This window comes from Thalassophryne amazonica, chromosome 12, assembly GCF_902500255.1.
Source record: "Thalassophryne amazonica chromosome 12, fThaAma1.1, whole genome shotgun sequence".
Classification (NCBI taxonomy): Eukaryota; Metazoa; Chordata; class Actinopteri; order Batrachoidiformes; family Batrachoididae; genus Thalassophryne; species Thalassophryne amazonica.
Genome location: NC_047114.1, coordinates 30,446,515 through 30,471,068, shown reverse-complemented (window position 1 = coordinate 30,471,068; position 24,554 = coordinate 30,446,515). Strand labels below are relative to the sequence as shown.

The 24,554-nt window shown below is 42.4% G+C and overlaps 1 protein-coding gene across 2 annotated transcripts in view; it reads left to right on the top strand.

Annotated features, from left to right (window-relative positions):
* Window positions 1–24,554, top strand: part of hs2st1a (heparan sulfate 2-O-sulfotransferase 1a) — a 93,089-nt gene that overhangs the window by 54,581 nt on the left and 13,954 nt on the right. For both annotated transcript variants that reach the window (XM_034183247.1, XM_034183246.1), the window contains exons 2-5: window positions 19,337–19,590; window positions 19,673–19,758; window positions 19,978–20,116; window positions 20,248–20,345. In XM_034183247.1, the coding sequence (XP_034039138.1) occupies window positions 19,337–19,590; window positions 19,673–19,758; window positions 19,978–20,116; window positions 20,248–20,345 (577 nt within the window). The remainder of the gene's footprint in view (window positions 1–19,336; window positions 19,591–19,672; window positions 19,759–19,977; window positions 20,117–20,247; window positions 20,346–24,554) is intronic.

Here is a 24,554-nt window from a genome sequence, read left to right as displayed (position 1 = left end):
TGCTATTTTCTAATGTATCAAAGCTATATTAACACACTTCCATGATTTTATCAAAATATAATCAAATATGATCTTTATTTTCAATTTTACACTGTGTATCCCCAGAGATACATTGTCCATTTAGGGTATGAATTTAAAATTTTCAACTTTTAAAATATTTCATTTTTAACTTTGAAAACATATTACAGACAATTAATTAGCTACTCTCTTTCAAATCTTGCACACAACCTTTTTTAAAAAGTTGGAAAATTTTGAACAATTGATGATGATTCACATTCACATGTATTAAAAAAAATGTGATTTGAAATTCAGTAATTATTTATCTAGTGCAGAATTCATTTTGGGAATGAATTATGATGTTCGCACACCATACTTGGGCACTATACTCTCCCCATTTTGTCCTCTCTCTGCCCACTCCAGGCCTCTGTGGGTGTAGACACACGCATCTTGGAAGTCGGGTCTTTTAAAGGCACTGAGCTTTTTTAAATTTCTTTCTTCTGCTCTTGTTCGGGTTTTCATCAACACAAATATGGAGCTCCACCTCAGACAGATTATTTCTGGAAGTCTGGTGGTCTTTGGGGAGAAGTGAGTGTGTCGTTATGTCTGTATCACATGCAACTGTGTTGCACGGGTGTGTTTGCCTGCCTGTGTGCGTGCGTCTCTGTTTGTGTGCTCTTCTGCCTATAATAACAAGTATAACACCACGCAAAAAGCATTATGATATAATAAGGAAATTTGGCACCGGATCTGGTCTCATAACACGCATTTACTTCATACATACATGCTGTGCGTTTTGTTTCGCTACTGGTGTAACACATGTTCATATCGTATTATGATGTAGTGTACATCCGTGTTTACGTGTGGCTTCAAATGAGCTTGTTTGTCAGTTGTTCATTTCCAAAGCCGAGGTATGGCGGCTACCAAGGTGACCACTGTTTGTCCAGTAAAGCCAGTGAAAAAAGATTTGAAAACCTCTCACATACTGTCACAGAGCTGTCGTTTTGAGCTTGCTTTAAATCTTCTGAATCCACTGAACACCTTCAGTCACATAACGACAGCACGCCGCTTTACCTGCTTCATTTATCTCTTTTTTGTCACCTTCAGTGTCTTTGAGAAGCTGCACAGCGGTTTCCTCTCTCACAGTTTGCTACATATTGTGTCCAGATAAGAGTGGTAGCACTGCACAAACGCTTCGATTAAGTAATTAGAAATGTGCTCGCGCGCGGTTTATCCAAAGGTTTGTCAGTGCTGCAGTGGAGACATAACTGTACCCATGGAAACTCTGCACTACAAATCAGCAACCTGCATCCAAGTCCACACCGAAGGAAGAGGAAAAACGCCAGCAGCACTGAAGGGATCGACTAACTGGATTTTTATAAAGCAGCAACCCAGATCTCTTCCCTGTCATCCCTCATTGATTTTGCAATCCGGCAGTATCCACGCAGGAAGCCGTAGCCCTCAGTCTACCGCCGAAAGCTGATCTCGATTAGCCACCGAGCTCAGGGCTTCAGCTGGAGGGGTTCACGCTCTCAGGGGAGGCAGAGCGAGAGGAAGCGCAAGGACTCCCGTGGCCAAGAGAGGAGCGATGATGGATTTATGAGCCACTTTGCAAAAGGATCATCTTCTCTCCCCACATTTTTATTATCCCATCAGATCTGACGTGATCGCAATAATACACCCAGGCCTGTCACACTTTACACATCTGGTGGCAAATATGAATGATGATTTCAAACGGTTGCGTCTAATCCGCCGCAAAATTGCTTGAGTAAATATGTTCCAGCAAGTTCGACTACCCGCCGCTCTGTCTTCTTCCTGTTCCTCACTTTGAAGGGAACTCTGAGTAATAGGCTTGTAGTTGTTGCAATGTTTAAAACCCATGTTGGCTTCACGGTTGATAATTAGCTTTTAATGCAGAGAAACGGCTTCAGGCGAGGGAGCCGTCGGAAATGCAGAGTGAAAGGAGACCTGCTGTGTGGCCATCGTAATTCAGGCTTTTGTTCTCTAATTAAATGACCTCAGAAGGGAGCGGCGAGCTTACGTGTGTGTGTGTGTGTGTGTGTGTGTGTGTGTGTGTGTGTGTGTGTGTGTGTGTGTGTGTGTGTGTGTGTGTGTGTGTGTGTGTGTGTGTGTGTGTGTGTGTGTGTGTGTGTGTGTGTGAGGTGGCCTCCTTTATGTGCCAGCTCTGTTCAGTCGTGGAATGAATAGGTTGTCTGCTACAAAGCCTCGGAAGCCTTCTTCTTGCTGGTTTCGGCTGCTTGTTGGTCATTAGAAATTTGGCAGAAAATGTCGTGTTTCTAACAAGTGATTTCTGGGCTCCTTCATTGAGTTTGAGACATTTGAACAGCTTCAGATCTTTTTTCTTCTTCCCCTTTAAAAACACAAATTCAGGCTGGCAGTTTTCTTTGTAAGTTAAGTGTGTTGTTGCCAGAGCTGGAAGCAAAAATTAAAAAATGATCTTTAATTAAATTAAATTAATTTATACAGCCTCAAATCACTATACAAGTTGCCCCAAGGTGCTTCACACAAGTAAAGCTGTGGTTACACATAACGACGGCAAGTCACAAATGCCACAAATTACACATTCTTGGCTGCTGATCACGAATGTGATGATTCGGGGCAGAGGCGTCAGGTGTCCTCAGGAACTGTTGCAACCTGTTACCATGCATTAGAATTATCAGGAACAATTACACACGGTCAAGAATAATGATGCCCTTTTGCGTGCGAAAGCATCGTTAAGTTCTGTCACATTGTGAATGAGGCAAATTGTGTCCATACACACCCCCATATTCATCCAACCATCAGTTGCAGAAGAACTTTGTGATTGCATGATTAGTTGGGCTCTGTGCCATGGAATGGCACAGAGAGGAGGAGGATACTGAGAGAACCAGATGCGTGGCTTCACGTGGCTCTCGTCTCGCTCGTTTTCACAAACATCAGGCACATGCAGCAGGTGGAACACCTGCAGGAACGCGTTGAGGAGCATTGGAACGAAACTTTTAGCCGACTTGGCATCACTGTCCTTCAGCATACTGCAGCAATGAAACTGAATGCGGTGCAGCAAAGTTTAATTGTGTGCACATCAGAGAAGAACGCCGTCATGCTCTATTAAGTATCACCACTAATCAAGACGGATCGACACGCTCAGTTGCAACCTCCACAACATGAGACGAAATGAGGGTGGTGCGTGACATTCGTGGCAGATTTTTTGACAGCCAAAAACATGTTCCATGAAAATCACGAATATCACACACCAACACGCATTATTAAGAAACCTATTCAGATGCGTTAAGTCACCTTAAGAATGTCAAGAATGTGCCAAAAATGACCCAAATATGACATTCGTAACTCGTCTTGCCTATGTGTAAACACACCATAAAGTCTAACCTTACTCACTGTCTGAACAGTGGTAAGGAAAAACTGCCTAAGATGTTTTGCTCATTGGAAGAAACCTCAAGGAGACCAAACTCAGTGGGGTGAGCATAGTTAAATACACTCTATTATAGAGTGATATCAGCTCTACCGTCTTGTCAAATCAAGTTTTTCATCTCCAATAAGAGTCATTCGCATGATAGAGTTGATTTTACACTGTGATAGAATTGATTTAGCACCGTGATACAGCATATTTAACTCTGTTTGGACTGGGACCAAATGTAGTACTGGCAGAGTATATTTTACTCTGCAAAATTTACTGTGTGTGTGTGTGTGTGTGTGTGTGTGGTGTGTGTGTGTGTGTGTGTGTGTGTGTGTGTGTGTGTGTGTGTGTGTGTGTGTGTGTGTGTGTGTGTGTGTGTGTGTGTGTGTGTGTATATATATATATATATATATATATATATATATATATATATACATACATACATATGAGGTCTGTGAGAAAAGTATCCGACCTTTTTATTTTTTCAAAAAACCATATGGATTTGAATCACGTGTGATTGCATCAGCCAAGCTTGAACCTTCGTGCGCATGCGTGAGTTTTTTCACGCCTGTCGGTTGCGTCATTCGCCTGTGAGCAGGCTTTGTGTGAGCACTGGTCCACCCCTCTCGTCGTTTTTTTATTGCGAATAAATGTCTGAACAATTTGGAGCTTTGCTGCATCAATTTTTTTCCAGAAACTGTGAGAGACCTCCAGGTGGACACCGTTCAGAAAATTAATATGGCTTTCAGGGACGATTTTATGGGGATTACACAGATTAAGGAGTGATCTAGACGGTTTAAAGACCGCCCACAACTGCTGAGAGCGCACCGCGCTCCGAGCGCCGATCAACAGGCTCACACTCTGCTGAAACAACCAGATCATTTCCAACGTGAAGGCTTTGTTGATCCGGGACGTCGTCTGACTTTCACAAAAAGGCAGAAGGCGTGGACATCAGCACTTTTTCGGCACATTCCACTGTTACAGGAGTTTTTTTCATGGAAAGAAAAGCGGAGGGACGTGCCACGGAGCCGTTCATTACGCGGCACAAAACCACCTCCGTGTTGGTCTCTCAGGACGGCTTTCAGGTGGATTTCAGACAGCTGTTGGTTGCTTTTCAGTCGTGTGATTATCCAAGAAATTGAGCATGAGCTGGACATGCTCCAACATGTCCTGTGAGGCTTCATCACGGCGTTGCTTTGCGCCATGCGGCTCCACCGCGATGCGCAGAACTCCGCACCTCTTTCCATGACAAAAACTCCTGTAACAGTGGAATGTGCCGTTCATTTCTAAACTGGACACTGTCTTGATCCGGTATGTCATCTGACTAGCACAGGAATTGTGAAAAGATGTGGACATCAGCACTTTTTCGGCACATTGAGACAGACGTGCGGAGGAGCCCGCCACAGGAAAAACACCTCCGTGTTGATAACCATTTGTAAAATCCAGGCGGCTTTTGGTGGCTTTCAGTTGAGTGAGTATCTGAGAAATTGTTTAACAGCAGGGCATGTTCCAACTTGTCCTTAAGGCTTCCAACGGAGGTGTTTTTCCTGTGGTGGGTGCGCCGGCTGTGAGCCGACGCGCCAATCCATCCGCACGTCTTTCATTAAAAAAATCTCCTTTAACAGTGGAATGTCCGGATAAACTGCTGATTCCGACCTCTTCTGAATGTTCTCTGTTCTCTCACGACATCCTGGGTCAACAGAGGCTTAAATTTGGAGGTTTTCAGCTTGAAACAGGATGACCACGTCGCCTCGAAGCGCTGCGCGATGTCCCGCTCCGTGGGAAGTCCTTACAGCGATAGAAACAATCCAAAATCTCTCATCAGCCGTTAAAATTTTCACCGAAAACCAGCTGAATTTCTCGAATGGTGTCCACTCGGATGTGCCTCACAGTTTTTGAAAAAATTTTGATCAAGCACAGCGCCAGTCTCTCAGCAACTTCTCAGGCAAAGGAATTCCGACGAGGGGGCTGGACCACTCCTTCCACAAGGCGTGCTCACAGGCGAATGACGTCACCGACAAGCGTGAAAAAACTCTCGCATGCCCACGAGGGTTCAAGCTTGGCTGATGTAATCACACGTGATTCAAATCCATATGGTTTTTTAAAAAAATAATAAGTTCGGATACTTTCTCACAGACCTCGTGTGTATATATATATATAGTGAGGCAAATAAGTATTTGATACACTGTTGATTTTGCAAGTTTTCCCACCTAGAAAGAATGGCGAAGTCTGTAATTTTTATCGTAGGTAAACTTCAACTGTGAGAGACAGAATCTAAAAGAAAAAATCCAGAAAATCACATTGTATGATTTTTAAATAATTCATTAGCATTTTATTGCATGAAATAAGTATTTGATCACCTACCAACCATCAAAAATTCTGGCTGTCACAGCCTTGCTAGTTTTTCTTTAAGAAGCCCTCCTATTCTGCACTCTTTACCTGTATTAACTGCACCTGTTTGAACTTGTTACCTGTCCAAAAAACACCTGTCCACACACTCAGTCAGTCACACTCCAATCTGTCCACCATGGCCAAGACCAAAGAGCTGTCTAAGGACACCAGGGACAAAATTGTAGACCTCCACAAGGCCGGGATGGGCTACAGGACAACAGGCAAGCAGCTTGGTGAGAATACAACTGTTGGCATAATTATGCCAAAATGGAAGAAACACAAGATGATTGTCTATCTTCTTCGGTCAGGGGCTCCATGCAAGATCTCACCTCATGGGGTAAGGATAATTCTGAGAAAGCCCAGAACTACATGGGAGGACCTAGTCAATGACCAGAAGAGAGCCGGGACCACAGTTGCAAAGATTACATAAGTAACACACTACGCCGTCATGGTTTGAAATCCTGCAGGGCATACAGGGTCCCCCTGCTTAAGCCAGCACATGTCCAGGCCCATTTGAAGTTCGACAATGACTATCTGAATAATCCAGAGGTGGCATGGGAGAAGGTCATGTGGTCAGATCAGACCAAAATAGAACTTTTTGGTATCAACTCCACTCACCATGTTTGGAGGACGAGAACAACCCCAAGAACACCGTCCCAACCATGAAGCATGGGGGTGGAAACATCATACTTTGGGGGTGTTTCTCTGCACAGCGGACAGGACGACTGTACAGTATCGAAGGGAGGATGGATAGGGTCATGTATCGTGAGATTTTGGCAAACAACCTCCTTCCCTAAGTAAGAGCACTGAAGATGGATCGTAGCTGGGTCTTCCAGCATGACAATGACGTAGATGCCATAGATGGCAGTGTTCTATGCATTTTGACCCAATCCACTGGATGGCAGTGTGAATAGCGCCCGCCCAAATATCACACGGCCGCTGAGCTGAATCACACTACAAACAGAATTTTCAGTTTTGCAAATGCCTTTTTTTTTTTCTTTTTTTTTTTACAAATGAAAAAAATGACATATTTTACAAATACACATTTATTTGTAAAAACCAACACACACGTTGCGGTAACTTGTGTGTTGGTTTTTACATATACTCAACAAAAATATAAACGCAACACTTTTGGTTTTGCTCCCATTTTGTATGAGATGAACTCAAAGATCTAAGGCACACCTGTGCACTAATCATGGTGTCTAATCAGCATCTTGATATGGCACACCTGTGAGGTGGGATGGATTATCTCAGCAAAGGAGAAGTGCTCACTATCACAGGTTTAGACTGGTTTGTGAACAATATTTGAGGGAAATGGTGATATTGTGTATGTGGAAAAGTTTTAGATCTTTGAGTTCATCTCATACAAAATGGGAGCAAAACCAAAAGTGTTGCGTCTATATTTTTGTTGAGTGTATAATAAATCAACCAGTCAGTGATGAACGGAGGCTGATCTTCCGATAATGCCTTTTGGCATCTGTGTGTGTTAATGTTCAAACCTTAAGAATTAGTGCATTATTTTAAAATGAAAAGATATGTGTTATATTTTCACTTTGTAAAAATGACAGAGTTAATGTTAATATATGTTTTGGGCACAGCTAACCAAAAAGTTAGATTCGATAACCGCTATTCCTCTAACCGAAAAGTTAACTTTTGTGCTTAACTTGTATGCCTTTTGCCACACGCCAGGGGCTCTGAATGCTGTGAACGTAAGTTACTTTTGTTTTGGGGTTTTTTTGTAGCAGCCTGGCAGCCAGGCCCCTTCTGCTGGGGCAGAGTTGAGCTCAGCTCCTCACAGCTGCCTGACAGCTGCAAAAAAAACATAGCATACAGGAACTAACATGTATGATTTAGGGTTTACAAATGTTTTTGTCCTCTATTAACTATGCTAGCAAAAAAAACAAACAAACAAAAAAAACCTTTAGCGGAACTAAATTTAGCAGAAGCTGATTGGTCCGCTGATGGTTTTTGAAGTTAGCTGAAAAGCTAATCCGCTAACAAAAAGTTAACTTCGCTAATTAGTGGAACTGTGCCCACCACTGCACACGGGGCATCCGTAAAGTATTCACAAAGCTTCACTTTTTCCCAATTTTATGTTACATTTTGTTATGTTACAGCCTTATTCCAACATGGAGTAAATTCATTTTTCCCCCTTAAAATTCTACTCACAACACCCTGTAATGACGACATGAAAAAAAGTGTTTTTGAAATGTTTGCAAATTTATTAAAAATAATAATTAAAAAGAAGTTATACGTACATAAGTATTCACACCCTTTGCTCAATACTTTGTTGATGCACCATTGGCAGCAATTACAGCCTCAGTTCTTCTTGAAAATGATGCCACAGGCTAGGCATACATATCTTTGGGCAATTTTGCCCATTCCTCTTTGCAGCACCCATCAGCCTCCATCAGGTTGGATGGGGAGCATCAGTGCACAGCCATTTTCACATCTCTCCAGAGATGTTCAATCGGATTTAGGTCTGGGCTTTGCATTTTGTATCAGCAGTTATACATCTTCATAATGAAGTGGTACAGAGGAGGATTTTCTTAAAAAGAAGACCTGAACGTTTAGCTACAAATTGCCAGAAGGTACATCTGAAATGCAAGCATAGATTTGAGCTTTTTTGGTTAAAGAATATCCTTCTCTACTACACTATGAAGCTAAGAGTAGTGATGCAAAATGCAAAGCTTGCACTGTGCACAATTTCTCCAGTCACAACCACATGAGCTTATAACTTCCTCTGGGTTGTCTGGGTGTCTTGGTGGCTTTCCTCACTCTTCTCTTTCTTGCACAGTCAATCAGTTTTTGATAACTGTCTATTCCATGCAGATTTCTTAGTAGTGATGTAAATAAAGCCCAAAACATATTCAGTGGCAGCTTTACCATCAGAGAGCCTCGTCCACAACTACCACAAAAGACTCCAAGCTGTCACTGATGTTAAAGGGGGCAACACATTGTATTAAGAACAGGAGTATGTAAACTTTTGATCAGGGTCATGTGGGTTATTTCTTTTGTCATTATGATTTAAAAAGAATAAACACAGTTGGTTGACAATAAATGGCTTCAGCCAACCACTAACCATGAGTTTCATATTCTCTGAAAAATGGCCAAGAAATCCAAAATTCTGCCAGGGTAGTTAAAGTTTTGAGCACAGCTGTATTTGGCATCAGTTTCCACCAGATTTTCCACCATATTGGATTTTGTGGAAAAGTTTAAAGAAAAAACTTTCACAGCTCAAACTTCATTCAGCCGTCTTGAAAATTGGCACAGTTGTTCTTCAGATCAAGCTTCACTAGTCTGTCTAGGTGGCTGTTGGATTTTCAAAGCGTTGTCTACAGCCAGTTGAAATAAGTGGCAAAGCTGGCAGATAGGAATGAAAGTCATGTCTCAGTAAAGCTTTGATGTATCAAAGCCAAACTTGTTGCGTGGACTTGTGACCTCATTGCGAGGAATTGTGAAGGAAAAGTAGAAAACCTGGTTTAGTCTCTAGTGGATGCTGCTTGGCCCCCTTATTTATGCTTGCACCTATATTCGGGTATGTTGTTTCTCCAGTTCATATTTCTGTGAAGACCTTTGGCTGAATGTCAGTGTAAATAGTTGCAAAACTGAAATTCCTGTATTAAAGAAGAAACTTCATACATCAAGAACACTGTATGTACTCCCAATTCAATTTATTTCATTTATATAGTGGCAGTTCACAACAACACTGCCTCAAGGCGCTTCACACGAGTAAGCTCTAACCTTACCAACCCCCAGGTATTCATCAATCCCAGGTGTGTTTCTTGTAGGGAGGATTTAACTGTATGATGTGTGGAATATTGGCAATATGATGGCGAGTTTTACAGAAAATCACTGCAGGTGCTTCTAGCCATCATGAGTTTCCTTGTTTCATGTTGTGTCCTTTCTCTGGTTTCAGTCTCCTTTCAGTCATAAAATAATCTTGAAAGGACATCCAAGCCCAGGCAGTAAAGTACCAACATAGCAACTGGTACTGCTGTTGTTTTTGGCCGAAGCGTGCTTTGGATTGATGCGTGAATGAACGTCTCCATTTCAGTTGTTGTGCATACTGAGAGCTGACAGCTTTCCGCCATTCCAACCACCTGACATGTCTCCGCTGTCAGCCAAAGTGAGCGCGCGCAAGAGCAAGCGGCTCTGGTTGTAACCAAATCCAGCTTCGATCAGCGGAACATTAACAGCTGTTCTCAAGCATGTACGAGAGAGAGCAGTGAGTGTTTTCATGCACGTGTGACGTATGCACATGTATGTCGGTGTGTGCTTGCACAGATGGAAATGGCGGACGAATCACAGGCGACATCTTAATTGGCCTTCCAGATGCCAGGCTTTAAGATGAAAAGGCCAGTCAAGCGGTAACAGTGTCTCAGTAGCCAGGAAGGGCTTTACAGAGGGCTTTATTTGCCCGCTGGCTCCACTGTGGGCTCCCACGGGTATTAGGGTCTCCAATATTGTGTTGAGTCCCCTCTTCAAACACACACACAAACATGCTTCCCTTCCTGCAGAGTGCTCAGGGGCATTGTCAACTCCAGTCAGTCTGAGACGAATTGAGCTGAAGAAAAGCTCGAGGGTAACAAAGGCTCAGGCTTCTTTAATTCTTTTCAGACTGAGGTTTCGTTTTGTGATTTCAGAATGAAATACCCCACATCTTCTGCATTTACAGTGCAGTGTATCCACAAGCAAATAACTTTCATTTAATCACCTTGCTAATGCCTGGTTCACACGGCAAGATAATTTTGCCGATTTTGGACCCGATCTTCCTCTTCCGACAATCTTAAGGACACCCCGACTACTGTGATGGCTCTAAAGATAATCCTATCAGATATTCCTGCGTTAAGAGTGCTCTAGTCTGCTCAGACGGACATCAGGACCGCTCAGACAGCAAATCGTGGATATTCAACATGTTGGATTGTCTTGGCCCGATATCCCAGCATGTGTGGTGTCCCCCAACCACAAATGAGCACAATGCCTGCTGAATGTGAAGTGCAGCTAATCAAAAAGGAGTAGAATCCAAAATCAAAACGGCTGTAGTGGCGCACCAGAAAGTCCGGTGGTCGCGCTGTCTCCACTCCTTTAACCAGTGCCTTTTCTTTTTCTTTTTGTATCCTTTTTCTTCCATTAGAAATAGTCCACAAACTATCTCCATTGTGTCTTCCTCATCCACCATGTTTGTTTACTCCGAAGTCATGTTTAATCTTGAGAGATTTTGCGAGATTTCCTGACTAACCTGGGAATGTTCGTGTGTGAAATCTGTTTGTGTGTGGCATGTTGTCTTTACCTTGTGGCTGCACACCACACACTGTACCACCAAACCTGTTAGATCTATGATTTTTTTTATCTCCATGTGTGTGGTCTCTAAGGTATTGGAAACCTACAGACAATTTGAAAATCTTGTTGTGTGAACCAGGCATAAGTCTTTACCTGACACTTCTCACACTTGAAAATTCACATTGGTAGTCTTTCCAGAAGCTTTGGATAAATAAAATCTAAGTGTCTCGATCACCTTTGTGAAGGTGGTGTGGTCGTCTGCTGTATCGAGAGATGGCACATGGAGCAATCGGACAAACCAGAATTTATTATATAAAGAAACACATCAAACTTATTCAAGATTTATCTCTTCCATTCTTTCTGATCAGGGGCTTAACAAGGCTCTTTTTGAGCAAGTCCGAAAGGTTCCCGCCTACCATAGGCTTAAAAAGAAGTGAGATAACTGAGTAAATGCTTATAGCACTTGGCGTACAGCTGTAACATGGTGCCAGCTGCTCATGCTTGCCGACCTCTTCCTCCTTGTACTTCATCATTCATTCACCAAGTTTACTTGTTTTCCTTCTTCCATCCAGGTATCACCTTCCTAGTTGTCACCATCAGCACTTAAGTAGTTGCCCAGTCATCCAGCATCTCTTTCCCACCTCCCATCTCACCTCCTCCCTGAATGTCTGTCTCATTCCTCCTTCAGCTTCCACCATCTGATCCTTGGTTCAGCTCTCACTCGCTCTAAGGTCATCCTACAAATCACCTGTCATGCTGTCTAACTATGCACTCTTCTGCCACCACCTTAAAGTCACCAATTTCTTTCAGGATGCATATCGTACACAGGACCAAGTCCAACTTCCAACTTCCACTCTTATGCATCAGCCTGTGTTCGTCCTTCTGAAAATAATCATGCATGACAACTACACTCAACAAAAATATAAACGCAACACTTTTGGTTTTGCTCCCATTTTGTATGAGATGAACTCAAAGATCTAAAACTTTTTCCACATACACAATATCACCATTTCTCTCAAATATTGTTCACAAACCAGTCTAAATCTGTGATAGTGAGCACTTCTCCTTTGCTGAGATAATCCATCCCACCTCACAGGTGTGCCATACCAAAATGTTGATTAGACACCATGATTAGTGCACAGGTGTGCCTTAGACTGCCCACAATAAAAGGCCACTCTGAAAGGTGCAGTTTTATCACACAGCACAATGCCACAGATGTCGCAAGATTTGAGGGAGCGTGCAATTGGCATGCTGACAGCAGGAATGTCAACCAGAGCTATTGCTCGTGTATTGAATGTTCATTTCTCTACCATAAGCCGTCTCCAAAGTCGTTTCAGAGAATTTGGCAGTACATCCAACCAGCGTCACAACCGCAGACCACGTGTAACCACACCAGCCCAGGACCTCCACATCCAGCATGTTCACCTCCAAGATCGTCTGAGACCAGCCACTCGGACAGCTGCTGGAACAATTGGTTTGCATAACCAAAGAATTTCTGCACAAACTGTCAGAAACCGTCTCTGGGAAGCTCATCTGCATGCTTGTCGTTCTCAATCGGGGTCTTGACCTGACTCCAGTCGTCGTTGTAACCAACTTGAGTGGGCAAATGCTCACATTCGCTGGCGTTTGGCACGTTGGAGAGGTGTTCTCTTCACGGATGATGCAAAGGAGATGTGTTGAACTGCATGAGGCAAATGGTGGTCACACCAGATACTGACTGGTATCCCCCCCCCAATAAAACAAAACTGCACCTTTCAGAGTGGCCTTTTATTGTGGGCAGTCTAAGGCACACCTGTGCACTAAACATGGTGTCTAATCAGCATCTTGGTATGGCACACCTGTGAGGTGGGATGGATTATCTTAGCAAAGGAGAAGTGCTCACTATCACAGATTTAGACTGGTTTGTGAACAATATTTGAGGGAAATGGTGATATTGTGTATGTGGAAAAGTTTTAGATCTTTGAGTTCATCTCATACAAAATGGGAGCAAAACCAAAAGTGTTGCGTTTATATTTTTGTTGAGTATATTTCCATCCTTTGTGCAAAATCCACCACCTTCTGTCATACCACATTCCTCTCCTTGATCCAATATTTACCAATCACCTCCTCATCACCCCTGTTGCCTTCACCAACATGTTCATTGAAGTCTGCTCCAGTAGCCATACTATCTTCCTTGGGTCCACTTTTTTCCACCTCATCTAACTCCAGAAATCAGCTTTATCCGCCATCTAACAACCTATCTGTGGGGCATATGCACTGATGATATTCATTGTCACCCCTTCAATTTCCAACTTCACGCTCATCACCCTGTCACACAGTATATCTGCCTTTCTCCTCTCCATCATATCAATTTTCTCTTTCTCTTTACCAGTCGTACTGCCGACATTCAAAGTTCTGACTCACCTCCGTACTTCTACCCTTCCTCTTTGCCTTCTGCCTCAGGACATGCATTCCTCCTCTCCACCTCCTCCTGACCAACAGCTACATAGTTTCTGCTAGTACCCTGCTGATCTACAGTACTTGTGGTCAACATTAACTCGGGCCTCGACCTGTCCTGTATGGAAATACCATTTGTGATTTGCATATTTGAACTGGCACAATTTACACCCAATACAACCCACCTCGTCAAGCCATGCTTAGTGTTGTGTGTTGGGGGGTGTGGCTGGATATTTTGGTGTTCTTTTCTTTTCTTTGCTCTTCAGGTGGCATGGAAACTGATTTGTTTGTGGAGAAGGTGCTGGCTGAAGAGTCCTCACCCTCATCAACATCATGTGTAGCACCTGTGACTGGTGCGCACATGCAACCTTAAAGACTTTCAGCTGAAGCAGATAATTGGATGGCGTTCTGCATTTAAGTCATGTGTGATTCAAGCAGAACTGCCGGGAACTCGACCTTGTGATGTTCGTTTGTGAGACGCTGAGGACCGCGCCTGGGTTTGACACATCGAGCCCGTGAAGCAAGGAAGGGTGAGGACACATGCTGTCAGCACACATCAAAGGTGATTAAGTGTTTGACTAATTGTTGATAGTAACTTGGTGTTTTGTTACACAGTATACTTGAATTGTAATGAGAATTGTGCAGCTTGCTTCTCACTGCTGTGGCGTGCGGATAAGTGATCCTCCACCTGTTGTGAGAAGCTGCTCATTTGCATAAAGTTAAAAAAGATACAGACCTGAATGTGTTGCTGATAGCGTGTGTCTTTTGAAAGATATTGTTGTAACTGCTGACTTACCTCACCTCTTCTTTGCTTCACAGAGAGTCAGTTTGTCGTGTCCACCTGGGGGGTGTTTGGCGGTGGTAGTGGGTCCAGGAGCGCCGGGCTTTGATCCTTGCGGGCGCTGGAGAGCGTGCCAACAGTCACTCCACCAGAAGGACGCTATTTTTGTTTTTACACTTTTTATGCACAGCGGGTGAAATAAATATATTGTTTTTGAAACCGCTTTTCTGGTTATTTGTAGCGCTGGGTTCCGTCTGACGCAGGTCCACTCCTCAACCCGCGTCGACACATAACACTTAGGCCTTTGATTCATCCTGCTAATAATTAAATAATGCAACCAAACTGCAGACACAGGTGAAAACATTATCTTTTTGCGTAAAAATATAAAGTATCTGATTAAAGCTGACACATGCTTACTTCACTCTGTGGTTAAATAAAAAGTGAAAGTAAAGGTGGGAGGCAGATATCAAAGTCGAATCTGATTAGGGATAAGAGAAGTGGTACTACAGTGTGAAATTGGCTGCTGAGAAACTGATGAATTAATATTCTGTTTGTCATTATTCTATACTGTGGTGTGAAGCAGGAAGAGACCTTTATCTTTTTACTCACCCAGAGAGATGGTTCACATGAAACAAACCTGCTTTTAATGAACGTCGGGTCTTCTCTCACGCGGTGGGTAGGGTGGTCCATAAAAATGGTCAAAATGTTTTTTCAAAAAACGTCAAGTCTCACCCTCTAAATTTGTTGTACCTAACATAAAAACACATCATGTACAATTTCATAAAACTCTAATAATTTTTACTGGTAGCACACAGTCCTTAAAGATTTTGCTGGCAATAACTTTGTCATATAGTATGGTCATTTCCAGATATTTCCAAATTATTTCTGTAAGTTTAACATTGATATGTCAGGACAGAAATTATGGCAATACATTGGAAAATCAAATCTTTTCATATCCCATAAAATAGTTAACACTAAAACATGAATTGTGAGATGCAGTTCTTCTCGTACATGTATCATGCTCCTACAATACCTACATATTGGGTTAGCGAAGATTTTGTAACAATCAAACATTGCATTTTCATTTTATTGATGAAATACTGTTTCATTATTGATAAATTTAAATAAGTCTATGCTTTATATATTTCCACATATATTTTGATCTAGCTCCAAACAATAATATTCTTTATGCCTTGCAGTACTTAATATTCAAAAATGTATGAATCAGCACAAGAACCAATTATACAGCTGTGTAACATAAGAGAACATCCTTTACATGATAATGATATTTAAGTTACTTGCATCATGACCAAGACTTGCTGCCGTTTCAGTCAGAATATAGGTGGCACTTCTGTCTGTTGTTTTGGTCCTATCCAATGCTGCTGCAAGTCCTGGTGTTACAACAGCTTTAATTTTACTGGCTTTTTGTGGCACTACTGGCATAACAAATTCTTCATCTGGACTTTCTGTGTTCTCTTCACTCTGGCTGGAGACAGTGTCAGGTAGTGAGACATTAGATGGTCCAGGCTCCTCCAGTTTCTCTTTGTATTTTGCTTCTGCAGCTTTCCTTTTTTCTGCTCTTTGTTCTTTGGCAGTTTGTATTTTATCTATGCCTGTCATGCATCCTCTACCTTTCTCTCGCTGAGCAAGTAGGAACTGTCTGTCATCTTCAAACTTTATCATTGTTAGGACATCCTGATGTGCCATGTCAAACAAGTCCTCCAAAGATTCACAAAACACTGTTTCATCTTTCTTCTGCTTGTCTGTATTGCGATTCTTGGTCTTTTTCAATGTTTTCCATTTTCCAAACACCTTTTCTAACTTTGTGATCAGATGCTGCTTTGCCCTCAGTGGGATTCTAGCTCTCTCCCAAAAAGGAATTGCCATGTCTATAGAGGTCACAGCAGCATCATGGACAGTTTTCTTCAAATCAGTGTGTTTGAAGAAAAATACCTTGAGTATTTGCCCATTTGAGGGCTATTTGTTTCCCTTTATTTTAGTCGGTGGAACCAATAAGGTATACAAATGTTCTACTTCTAGTAGCTGACATGTTTTACTGAAGTTTCCAGTTAATGGTTAAGCATGTTAAGTCAGTAAGTGTCTCTTTTTACATTTATCTCATGTTAGATTCACCATCACCAAAGACCTGAAAGAAAAGAAGCTGTGAATTGAAGCAAAATTTTCAGCTTGTAGCCTAAAATAACATTTTTGAAAGTATGTTGTTTGTGAGAAATATTTAAACCCAGGTATAGTTTTAAATTGAATATAAAATTGTACTTTAGTTACACTCAGGTGGTTAACTTCTATCCTCTTTATAAGTGATGTGATTAGATACTGGATAATGGATAACCTATTGCACGGGCACTCGGGCAACGATAATTGATATATTTACAACCTTCAGCTATGATGTGCTACCTCTAAATATTAATGTATGACAACAATATTCGGCAGGCTTTCTTTTTCCCAAAGCATCATAAAATGAAGGGGTGAGAGTAATGAATTTCCAACTTTTATTTTTTTGAACCACCCTAGCGGTGGGGGTCCACATAATTTTTGAGGTGTAACAGTTTTGAAGAGTTACTTACTGTGCACAGTCACTGGTTTCACTTTAAAATGATATGATCACTGTATACTTGTGAGCGGTAGTGATCACAGTTTAGCTAACAGCTAATTAGAGAACCTAACTTTTTTATTAGCAGATTCACTTTTCAGCTCAAGCCCCTTTCACACCAGCACAAACGTAGAGTTACGTTGTATTGCGTTTAGAGTAGGCCTGAAATGCGCACGTACCCGGAATTTTTCCTGGATATCGTGTGTCATTGCATTTGTAGATTTGCTTGCAGCTGTTTATGTTTGCTTTTGGGCGCTATTTAAAACCAATTCAACTCTTTTCAGTTCACTCCTGCCAGCTGTGCAAAACACATCGCTGCACTTGGAAGCAGTGCTGTCTCATCACAGCTCGTAACATCAGATCACAAAGTTCAGAGTCTGTTGTGTGTTCCTCCCAAAAAAAGAAAAAAGAGGAAAATATTCCCATTTAAACTCACATACTTAAATGTCAGGCTTCTTTTTGAGAGAGAGAGAGAGAGAGATATGCGGGCTGTATGGATTATTTTATCACAGACTCATGCACGTTGGATCACACTGGCTGCGTGGATTATTATTTCACCACAGACTCACACGCACTTTGGATCACGTGCCATGGACTGCGTGGATCAAACCTGTTCACACACAAATCTGAAACCTTTTCACACTTGATGCTCAAAGTCATGCTTCTGTAAACTGCCCCCTGGTTTGCACAAACCGAGGCGCAGTTCACTCTGAGAGATCACCGCAGGTGACACAAAATATTATTAAATTGTGTCGGCACTCAGCAGCACCAACGAGGCTGATCACGCTCCTGCAAAGCTCCCCTGCTGTGAACAAATACACAGCCATGAAGATCCTCAAAACGTTTGAACTGTCAGATGCTGAAAGGTCCAGTAGGCTCTTCTCTCTGCACAGGCTGGAGGACAGCAAGCCCTTCAGAGTTTTTGGACAGAATGCTGCAGCTCATGGGAGGACATCAGCCAGACTTTTTGTGAACCGACTCCCTCCTCATGTGCGCACAACGCTGGCCAACACCACAATCACGGACTGCAGTGCACTGGTGGAGGACGCCGACAAATTCTTCCTGGCCGGCCAGCACCACAGCATGACAGTAGCCGCACGTCCCCCCATAACGCCACACCCCACATCAGCACCACACGCAAAGGAAGCAGCTGCATCTCTCCCTCCACAGCAGCACTCACAAACCAGATTCTGTTTCTACTGTGCAATGTTCGGAGCCACTGACTCAGTTTCTACAGTGTACAGCTGTGTAGATTTGCATGCAGTAGCTCAGTGTAGTGCAGACGTACATGCAGAAGCACAGACTTGCTTAAAACGGCAAGCTTTAAGCGTCCAGTGCTCTACACAGAAAAAAATTAAACATGTTGAATTTCTTCTGCTTACTGCAGCATTGGGGAGTAAAAACTCGGTGCTGAGCTGCGTAACTCAGCGTAGTAGGTACGTCGCAATGTGCAACTCTATGTTTGCGCCGGTGTGAAGGGGCTTAACTTTGAAAACCATTATCAGACCAGTTAGCTTCCACTAAATTTACTACTGCTAACTTTAAGTTGGCTAACAGCTAATTAGAAAACCTAACTTTTTTATTATCAGATTCACTTTTCAACTAACTTTGAAAACCAGTAGCAGACCAATTAGCTTCCACTAAATTTTCTTCTGCTAACGAAGTTGGCAAACATAAAAATAAATACATTAATTAATTTGGCAGTTAAAAAAATGTTTGTAAATGCTAATCTCTGTTCCTATTGGAGCTTAAACATTGATCCATTAAGCAAAATCTTCAAATTTGCACATAATAGGTAAAGACCAAGCCAGAGTCAATACATAAATTAAATAGATTGTTAAAAAGTTCAAAAACTTTCTGTAGTGTGAATAAACTATGTTGAATTGAACCTATGGTTTAATTTAATTTGGTTATTTAATTATTTATGTACATCATCTGCTCTGCTAAGCCTGTTTGAAAATATCCATGTTTATGCTACAACATAAACATTATTAGCTCTTTAGGTTTATTTTTCTAGGTTTTAAAGACTAAAAACAAAGCCAAAGCTAAATGTGTATAATAAAAGTTTGTGGTTATCAGGAACTTCAGCCAACTGCTTTAGCGGTTTATCAGTTTAGTGCAATCACAGTAAACTTTTCAGTTAGCAGATTAACGTTAGTTGAAGCTAACTTTTATGTTAGCGCTGCGAGACATGTTACAGTTTGATTAGATGATTTTGTCGTATGGCTTACAGTCATTATAAGAGACTTTAATAGAATGGTCAGGTGGATTGTTTCGCCTCCATGGACAGGTCCGTCTCCTGGGTTATCAGTAACTTTCACCAAATAATTTCTTTCCCGGAACTAGAGTCTTGATGCCATGTTCTTCTCAGAATGTTTGTTCTGAATCTCTGTCTTTACCAAGTTTCTTGTCTTCCCTCCAGAACGGGCCATCGCCAGACATGAGGTACGGGAAATTGAGCAGCGGCACACGCAGGACGGCCTGCGTGAACGGGAGACATCGGCCTCATCGCTGTTTGAGAGCGAAGATGATGTCGTCATTATTTACAACCGAGTGCCCAAGACGGCGAGTACCTCCTTTACCAACATCGCCTACGATCTGTGCGGGAAAAACCACTACCACGTCTTGCACATCAACACCACCAAGAACAACCCGGTCATGTCCATACAGGACCAGGTCAGTGCCACACCTCACGCACGCCTCCAATCTCCACTTCCTGTTTGCTTCCCCATATTTTTCTCACTGTGTGTTGCTTCAGGTGCGGTTTGTAAAGAATGTAACAGAATGGAGGGAGATGAAGCCGGCGTTCTACCATGGCCATGTCTCCTTCCTGGACTTCACTAAGTAAAGAAATACAAACTGTGTTTATTAAACTAAGTGCGGTTGCTCCCACTTTTGGTCATTTAAAGGTCTTGACTTGTGAAAATGCAGCAGAAATCACAGTTCAGATCTTAACTGCCACCATGTTTCAGCATGAACATATTCAGCTCCTACTTCACTTTTCATATTCGTTTATGTAAAAAAAAAATTGTTGGGTTGTCTAAATCTATTTATTTTGCTCAGGTTTGGGGTGAAGAGAAAACCGATCTACATCAATGTGATCCGGGATCCCATCGAGCGGCTCGTGTCATACTATTACTTCCTACGTTTTGGGGATGACTACCGGCCTGGCCTGAGACGCAGGAAACAAGGAGACAAAAAGGTGGAAATATCACTAATTCACTTTTTATGTGTTTAATTTTCTTAAGTAAACTTTTTTCTCATACAAAAGTAGCATAGCATGCTCACTGTCAGATACTTGACAGTTGTCCACGCTATGTGCCTGTGTTTCAGACGTTTGATGAATGTGTGTCAGCTGGTGGCTCAGATTGTGCCCCGGAGAAGCTCTGGCTCCAGATTCCCTTTTTCTGTGGTCACTACTCGGAATGCTGGTATGAATCCAACAGACTTAATATGATCACATGTGACAGGATTATGTCATCAGAACACAAAATAAATGTACTGTATTACACTCATTTGCATGTTGTTACTTGTTGATCACCATTTGTCACATGTTATTGTTGCTTTGCAAATTTCACTCATATGCGTCATTTTGAGGAGTTGCTATCAAAGTTTTAAACCATAAAGTCTGGACTCGCTGAGATGTAAAGCTGCTGTTGTGCAGGAGATATTTATGCAGAAAAAGATGGGAAACTGTAAGTAAACAAGCTGCTCTTACACATTGGTGAGTTTGGCACCGTAACAAGCTGTGTTACCAGTCAACGCACCTCGGCTCATTTCCCCAAGTAGCTGTCACCTGGTTGCATTTGACACCAAGTCTACCCAAGCAGGCACACCACTCAGCAAAAGTCAGAAGTTTTTTTTTTTTTTTTCAAACCGTGCTCAGACCCGGTGCCTAAACGAGGCAGACTTTTATTCAAGACCGTTGGTTATTAACAAAATGCTGCTTGCTGCCCACACTGTAATATAAGTTTCTCACATATCCCTGGGTGTGGTAACCAAAGAAAACCGCTTTAGATCAAAGCCCTCTGCGTGGGTGTGAACACTCCCTGTAGCCTGATGCGCACGTGCTAAATGATGGAGACAAAGGCTGTGATTGGTCATTTTTCCAGTTTAACTCCTTCCTCTCCCTTCACCGTTACATTTTGATCATGGATCAAATAGAAGAACATTTCAGAAAAGTCTGCATATATGACCAGCTTTACAACACTGAGTGTAAAAACTACAAAGATGCTCAAATGACCTGCAATTCATGAAAATAAACTGCACATACAGTAACATTGGTTTGGAGGTTGATGATTGTATAAAGAAGTGGAGCTCTAATTGATCCAGAAAAAGCCTGTGTTCCTGCAGTAAACTGCATTAATCACCACCACGACAGAGAACTTTAAAAGGGTAACGCGCATGGTGACGTCATTGCATGGCCATGGAGTTACGAAGTTGTAGAAGCATAAATCAGACTTTAGGATTTTAACCCTCTGGGGTCCGAGGGTATTTTTTTGGACAGTTCACTCGTCTGGCATAAATGTTTTATTATTGCTGTTAACAGGTCTCCCTGCATCCCACAATCAAGTTTTATGTCTCTTTTTTTCAGGACAACCTGTGCTTTCATAATATATATGCTTTTGTTGTGTTTTATGTAAGTGTAATAAAGGTTTACAATCAAAATTAAGGAAGTAAAAAGTAAAGCGGAAAATAATTTTCCACACACATTTATTCAAAACACACAGCAAACTATAATAAACAACTGTTTTGACACTTTATGAACGTAATTTGAGGTCTTGTGTGAAAGACTGTACAACAAAAGGTTCAAACAATAAACACAAATGCACATTTTGAACAATATATACAAAATGATCTATGTGTTTTTTTTTTGTCTTCATGGTAAAAGCAACAGAGTTATCCAGTAACATTCACATGCAAACAAGTGGAGCAATCCTGATAGTTACACACTCTTTGTTTGAGCACATGAGATTGTCATCAGAGGCTCTCCGTCTGCTCCATCTGCTTTCACTGATCGCTGTGCGTAATGGCGCAGGGCGCATTTGGAGCCCAATAGTATGTACTCATTGGAGCACCCAGGGGGCTATTCAAACGGGCCAACTAGTAACATATCACTCCTGAAAATGATCTTTGGCTTTTCACGTGAGGTGAATCTGCCCTACGATTGGATTTTGGAAAACCATGTGACGGTGAACCAGTTCCGATTGGACACTCACATTGCACACATCATCACACAGCTTTTATGAGGAGTACAAAGATGGCCGACGGTGGGTCGAATGTCCGTGGAGTTAACTTTTCAGCAAAAAAAAAGGAAGTTTCTGTCTCATATCATTAAATAGTTATTTATAATTTAGTAAAGCTTGGTCTTAGCTGTTGTATACGAAGGCATCGGCCCCAGAGGGTTAAGGTACCACTCTGCAGCAGGCTTAGAAAAAAGAGTGACTCGACTAAATTTAATTCTTTTAATGCAGATAATTCCCAGCACTTATTTAAGGCAGGGGTTAATTTTTTTTTCAAAGTTTTGACTCGGCTGTTAAATGAGGCAGGCCCTATCGTATGAGGCTGTGTTTGAATGGGTGAGTGGGATGCACAAAAAGGTGTACAAGGTCTGTTAGAAAAGTATCTGACCTTTTTATTTTTTTCAAAAACCATATGGATTTGAATCATGTGTGATTGCATCAGCCAAGCTTGAACCTTCGTGCGCGTGCATGAGTTTTTTCACGCCTGTCGGTTGCGTCATTCGCCTGTGAGCAGGCTTTGTGTGAGCACTGGTCCACCCCTCTCGTCGGATTATTATTGCGAATAAATGTCTGAACGATTTGAAGCTTTGCTGCATCAATTTTTTTCCAGAAACTGTGAGAGATCTCCAGGTGGACACCGTTCGGAAAATTAATATGGCTTTCAGGGATGATTTTATGGGGATTACACAGATTAAGGAGTGATCCAGACGGTTTAAAGACCGCCCACAACTGCTGAGAGTGCGGCGCGCTCCCAGCCCCCATCGACAGGCTGACACCCTGCTGGAACAACCAGATCATTTCCAACGTGAAGGCTTTGTTGATCTGAGACCTCGTCTGACTTTCACAAAAAGGCTGAAGATGTGGACATCAGCACTTTTTCGGTACATTCCACCGTTACAGGAGATTTTTCATGGAAAGAAAAGCGGAGGGACGCGCCACGGAGCCGTTCATAACGCGGGACAAAACCACCTCGGTGTTGGTCTCACAGGACGGCTGAAAGGTGGATTTCAGATGGATTACGGTTGCTTTTCAGTCATGTGATTATCCGATTGTGATTGTGCATGAGCTGGACCTGCCCCAACATGTCCTGGAAGGCTTCATCACGGCGTTGCTTTGCGCCATGCAGCTCCACCGCGACGCGCAGAATTCCTCCGCACGTCTGTCTCAATGTGCCAAAAAAATTCTGATGTCCACTCTTTTCACAATTCCTGTGCTAGTCAGACGACATACCGGATCAAGACAGCATCCAGTTTAGAAATGAACGGCACATTCCACTGTTACAGGAGTTTTTGTCATGGAAAGAGGAGCGGCTCCACCGCGCGTCGCGGTGGAGCTGCATGGCACAAAGCAACGCCGTGATGAAGCCTGAAAAGCAACCGGAATCCATCTGAAATCCACCTTTAAGCCGTCCTGTGAGACCAACACCGAGGTGGTTTTGTCCCGCGTAATGAACGGCTCCGTGGCGTGTCCCTCTGCTTTTCTTTCCATGAAAAAAACTCCTGTAACGGTGGAATGTACCGAAAAAGTGCTGATGTACACATCTTCAGCCTTTTTGTGAAAGTCAGATGAGGTCCCGGATCAACAAAGCCTTCACGTTGGAAATGATCTGGTTGTTCCAGCGGGGTGTGAGCCTGTCGATGGGGGCTGCGCTCTCAGCAGTTGTGGGCGGTCTTTAAACCGTCTGGAGCACTCCTTAATCTGTGTTATCCCCATAAAATCGTCCCTGAAAGCCATATTAATTTTCCGAACGGTGTCCACCTGGAGGTCTCTCACAGTTTCCGAAAAAAAATTCTGATGGGAAAAAAAGCCCAAATCATTCCGCCATTTCCTGACAATGAAAATCCGCCGAGGGGGTGGACCACTCCTCACTCAAAGCCTGCTCACAGGCGAATGACGCAACCGACAGGCATGGAAAAACTCACGCATGTGCACGAGGGTTCAAGCTTGTCTAACGCAATCACACGTGATTCAAATCCATATGGTTTTAGAAAAAAAATCAAAAAAGGTCGGATACTTTTCTAACAGACCTCGTACTTACGCTTACATCTATCTATAAAGCAAGAAACGTCTGTGTGTGTGCATGTGGCTTGCATATCTCTCTGACTGTTTGTCAGATAGACCTCAGCTTTAGGATTTGGCTTGCGCGTGGCACGATGAGGTGCATTCTTTATTATGAAAATTTTGGGGACTAATTTTGAAAAACCTTTATTTTGACATCTGTCCTGCAAAACCTTTGTTTGTTTACGGATTTCCATCAAAATTTGTTTCCATGTTACGTTTATTTCATCATATAAAACCGCTAACTTAAAAAAAATACATATACATTTTATGGCTTCATTATTACATGAAACACACTCCTGTCAAAACGTGATCCTGTGGACAATGGCAGCCGGCATC